This window comes from Nansenia antarctica, assembly GCF_963989245.1.
Source record: "Nansenia antarctica genome assembly, chromosome: 3".
NCBI classification, from domain to species: Eukaryota; Metazoa; Chordata; class Actinopteri; order Argentiniformes; family Microstomatidae; genus Nansenia; species Nansenia antarctica.
The window spans coordinates 11,334,498-11,339,497 of NC_137688.1; the positions used below are offsets into that span (position 1 = coordinate 11,334,498).

Genomic DNA, 5,000 nt, shown 5'->3' on the forward strand with positions numbered 1-5,000 from the left:
ACCAGGCCGGAGACATGAACCTGTGCTGGAGCGAGATCAAACGCAAGTCCCACAACATCCGGTAAGACTGCGTTAGCACGGGGGTCTGAGGATGGGTCTGAGGGTGGTACTGTTTACTCTGGGTTTTTAACGGGACTGAAGATGCTATTTACTGTACATAAACTGTTTTCCTGTGCAGCGGCGTAATCATTTTGTAGTCAGTTTTAAAACCCTGTAGTCTCCTGTAGAACATGTTGTGTATGAAACGTGAAACCTTCCGAAACTGTGCGAACATCATTTACATTTATATGAATATGTGGCAGTTTCCCGTCTTTGTTTACTTGTTTAGTTTCATAATCTCACTGTTCAACCTGTCGCTGCCATTTGTGCGCTGCTGCTCTGCCTCTGACAATTAAAAAGAACATTGTCTCTGTATTGTTTTGGCACGTAGTGATATATTCCCAATGATATATGTATATTAAATGCATCTCTCCTTATTAATTATTGATAATTAATATGTGTTTAATATGTGTTTAATTGCCACAGCCTCCCTTTGTGAAACATAGCCAGGCTTGTATCCCCAAAACAATTAGAGACACCCGTTGGTTGACGCTTAATTGAAATGCGCCCAAGCTTGGCCTGTCTTTGGTACGTCTTTAGTTCAGCTGGCATCCTGTTTACACTATCAGCTCCCTAAAGACTGACCTCCCTGCAGCTGGCGGGTGCTAGGAGGAATAGAGGAGAGCAATGTAATGAGAGGGGGGGGGAGGGGGTGACGTAGAGAGAGAGGAGTGAGGTAGAGAAAGAGTGAGGTAGAGAGAGAGTGAGGTAGAGAAAAGAGTGAGGTAGAGAGAGAGTGAGGTAGAGAAAGAGTGAGGTAGAGAGAGAGTGAGGTAGAGAGAGAGGAGTGAGGTAGAGAAAGAGTGAGGTAGAGAGAGAGTGAGGTAGAGAAAAGAGTGAGGTAGAGAAAAGAGTGAGGTAGAGAGAGAGTAAGGTAGAGAAAAGAGTGACGTAGAGAGAGAGAGTGAGGTAGAGAAAAGAGTGAGGTAGAGAGAGAGTGAGGTAGAGAAAAGAGTGAGGTAGAGAGAGAGTGAGGTAGAGAAAATAGTGAGTTAGAGAGAGAGTGAGGTAGAGAAAAGAGTGAGTTAGAGAGAGAGTGAGGTAGAGAAGAGTGAGGTAGAGAGAGAGTGAGGTAGAGAGAGTTAGGGGGCATAGAACAGTGATGATAACCAAGTAAAAACGACAAAGAGAGAGAGAGAGAGAGAGAGAGAGAGATAGAACAGTGATGTTTAAAAGGAGTGGAGAGTGACAGCTAAGAGATATCCTTGAAAGATCTTTGCAAGACCATGTGCCAACAGTTGGACAAGTGGAGGTTGGTTTCATAATGGCCTGTCTGCCTGTTGATGGACGTTTGTGGGAGGTCCTTAGTTCCAACCATAGCAACGGGGGAGGGAGACAAGACAGAGCTAAAGCCAGCTGTCCTCCCCCTGACTAACTAACTGCCGCCTCGTTTTCTTCATACCGTCACACATTATAGTCCCCGACGCTAACTCTAGTCTGCTAGCATTGTACCCTCCATAGAGGACCCTTTCATTCCAAGGCCGGCATTAGCTACGGGCAGGGGTGGGTTCTGGGGTTGTCCCCAGGGGTAATCCCACTAGGGTTGGGGGGTTTCCAATTTTTGATACCGTTAAACTGTCCCCAAATTTAAGCGTGGTTTACGGTTTACAGACGGCCGCTGTGAATCGCAAATCCTTCTTCTGAGGAGAAGCTGTCATGTGACACGCGATTATGATTGCTTCTAAATAGCATTTTTGGACAGTATTCTTGTTATTTATTTGACAAATTACATCGTTTACTTCAACCACCCATACAGTATATAGCATTTTATGACGGTTTTATGACTGTATTGACAAATCTATTGCTATTTTCAAAAACCACGGCCTACCCTACCAAACGTGCAGTAGGGTGGGCTATCGATGTAGCGCTGCCCCCCCTCCTCCAAGGTGTTGGTTTTGGTGCCGGCCCTGTTTCATTCTGTCAACACATGCCTGTCTATGGAGTGGTGTGTTATACAGCAGATGGGGTGTTTTCTGTGATGAGATGTTGCTAGATTTCTCGTGCAAATCAATGACACCGCAGTGTGTTGTTGTAGAGTTCATGTCTCTCATAATCACTCTCAATGATTCTTTAGACAATGAATGGTGACACTTCTGTCTAAACATGTAGCGTGTTGATTAAGCTTGTATACACCAGATCTGCTACTGAGTTGGTGCTCCTCCTCCGGCGTATGGGTAGTTGTTTTCCTCTCCACTCCACCAGGCTCGGGGCCGAGGGGCTAATTGGTGCTACATATTCCTTAATAGAGACTGATATTCATCACGATCATCAATGCTCATCATTCTACCAGGTTTTTATAGAGGTCATCTTTGTGGCCGTGTAACAGCCTGGTATTGTTATGGTCTGGGTGTAACAGCCTGGTATTGTTATGGTCTGGGGTGATCGCTGCTCTGCCCTTTTGGAGAATTACCACTGGGGGCGATGTGGGCGGCACAGAGGCATGCTGGGAATGTGTGTTTCCGTGGAGGGACAGCATCGCTGGGATGGTTTCAGAGTGCCACCCCCGTGCTGGACGTCTGCGAGGGGCGGACACCGTTAGAGGGAGGGGCAGGCAGCCCCCCCCCCCCCCCCAACCCCCCTCTCCCCCACCTCTAACCCTCTTCCATCCCTGGTAGCGCCCCCTAGAGTGAGCCTGAGCTCAGTGCAGGTGCCCCGCAGCCACGGCGTGTCCCACTTCCCTCCGCCAGGCGTACCCTGGGGCCGCCCACCGCCCTGGGCCGGGCGCACAGCCCACACGCCTCGCCGGGCTCCAGTGACATGTTAATGATTACAGTTTGGAGCTCCAGACAGGGTCAGGGGTGAACCCAGAGAGCCTTTAGGCCTCAGTAGAACTCAGCGATTGGATTAGGAGAGGGAGGCAGAACTCATCGGATCGTTCTGCAATCAATCATTTAGTCTGTCAGTTGATATTAGAACGGTTTTCAACGGCACAGAGGGGGGGAGAGGGGGGGAGGGGGCCGGGGTTGTGTTTTTAGGCTTTCTTATGGATGTATTTTTTCTTATCTTTTTTTTATATCCCGCTGAAGAATATTGGTTCACGGTGTTTGAACGCTGAGTGTGATCTCAAAAACATGTTCGACCCATTTTAATTCTCAATAAGCCGTTCTACCGAGGAAAAAACCAACAGACCTATATAGAACATCATCATCACATAATCGAGCGCCACCCGGGAAAGTGTCATGTGCATCACACGGACCGGGGGGGGGGGGCAGGGTGGAGGGGGGGCGGAGGGGAGCTGCGGAATGGAGGCGGGAGACGACGATTTAATAATGAAAGGGACAAGACTCCCAGCACTGTTGGGAACCGCGCCAGTCCTCATAGCGGCACCGCCGCTCTGTTCTCTGCCAGGGCTGGCAAGCAAACTAACTTTCAGACTGTTTCTAACGATGGAAACAAATCAACAGGGAATTAGAGAGTTCCATGAATGATTGAAAGAAAAAAAAAAGAAGACGCCTTCTTTGCGCTGTGTCGAGGCGAGGATTTAAACTGCGGCGAAGCAAAAAAAAAGAGGCAACAGTCAGACTGAGCCTCCGCCATCAGCTAGCGCAGAACAAATCAACCACAACCGCCTTGTGGAGATTAGAAACAATGTGGCGAAGATTGTATGAGTGTGATGGGTTTGGACTACCGCAGTGTCTCTTTGAATCGCAGAGAAGAGAAGATAATAAGGTTTTGGGCTCGTACCAGGCAGGCAGTGTGGGGGTTTATAAAAAGCACACGAGTCCTTAGGGGAAGAAGAAGAACACATATTATGCAGGAGAGCTCAAACAATGAGACATAGAGGCTCGGAGCCTCCTGCTCTATATGTTGGTCTCCGCTTGCTTCCATTCTACATTAAGAAACAACTGATAGACACACACCCACACACACACATGCAGGCACGCACAACCCCCCCCCCCCACCCCACCCGACGCATATCGCACCCACACACACACACACACAACACACACACACACACACACACACACACACACATGCAGGCATGCACAAACCCCCCCCCACCCGATGCATATCGCACCCAAGCACACCCCCCCCCCCCCCCACACCCCCCCCCCCCCCCCCCCCCCCCCACACACACACACACACACACAATAATGTGATTGGATGGTTTCCTGCTTGCATTGGGAGAGACAGAGATATATAGCCACAGCCTCGTCTCTGTGTCCGTCTCAGTAGCAATTGAGTCTCTCTCATATACCTGTCAGACTCTATTACCTTCAGGTGTCTCTCTGTCCCACATCCTCTCCTCCTCCTCTCCCCTCCTCCTCCTCCCTTGTTCATTGTCTAGGTTTCATCCTTGACATCCTCCACTGTGTTTATGTTTGGCCTGGTTATAGTGTGTGTGTGTGTGTGTGTGTGTGTGTGTGTGTGTGTGCGTCTGTTGACAGTGATGTACGGTAATATATGTGTCATATATGTCATCGCATGATAGTCGACACAATAGCACACGGTTAAACTTCTGACTACCTTGAGATGTAACGGCACGCACATCTCAATGTGTCCGTGAGAAATGTAGTATAATAGCTAGCCGATTTTATCGACAGCGTATGCGTTATCTAGCTCGTGCTTCGCATTATACGATATGGTGATTCGCATGGCGGTGGGGGAATGTAGGTTAGTAAGGGAGGTGGGTTTGCTGGAGCGCAACCACAGGGAGAGAGAGTGGAAGCTGGGGCTGTCTCTAGGTTTCTATAGGCTCCTCTGGCCCTACAGACTGTCACGTACTCCCACCAGCACTGTGTTCCAGTAGCCCGGAGGCCTCCAGTCTCTCCTGCTCTCCTCTACCTCCGTCTGGGAGAAGAGAAGAGAGAGTCCAAGCTGCCTTCAGGTCCGGCTGTCGTCCGGGCGGGAGGAAGGAGTAAAAAAGGAACGCAGGGCCTCAAAGAGACTGCTTCTGTGTG

At 49.4% G+C, this 5,000-nt stretch overlaps 1 protein-coding gene across 1 annotated transcript in view; it reads left to right on the forward strand.

Moving 5' to 3' along the window:
• The window catches only part of drp2 (dystrophin related protein 2), a gene marked incomplete at its 3' end in the record, with an annotated part of 67,972 nt that overhangs the window by 1 nt on the left and 62,971 nt on the right, over window positions 1–5,000 (forward strand). Inside the window, 1 exon segment of the mRNA XM_080526911.1 lies at window positions 1–61. This exon segment is cut by the window's left edge and continues 1 nt beyond it. Within this exon segment, the coding sequence (XP_080383037.1) occupies window positions 15–61 (47 nt within the window). The 5' untranslated portion in view covers window positions 1–14.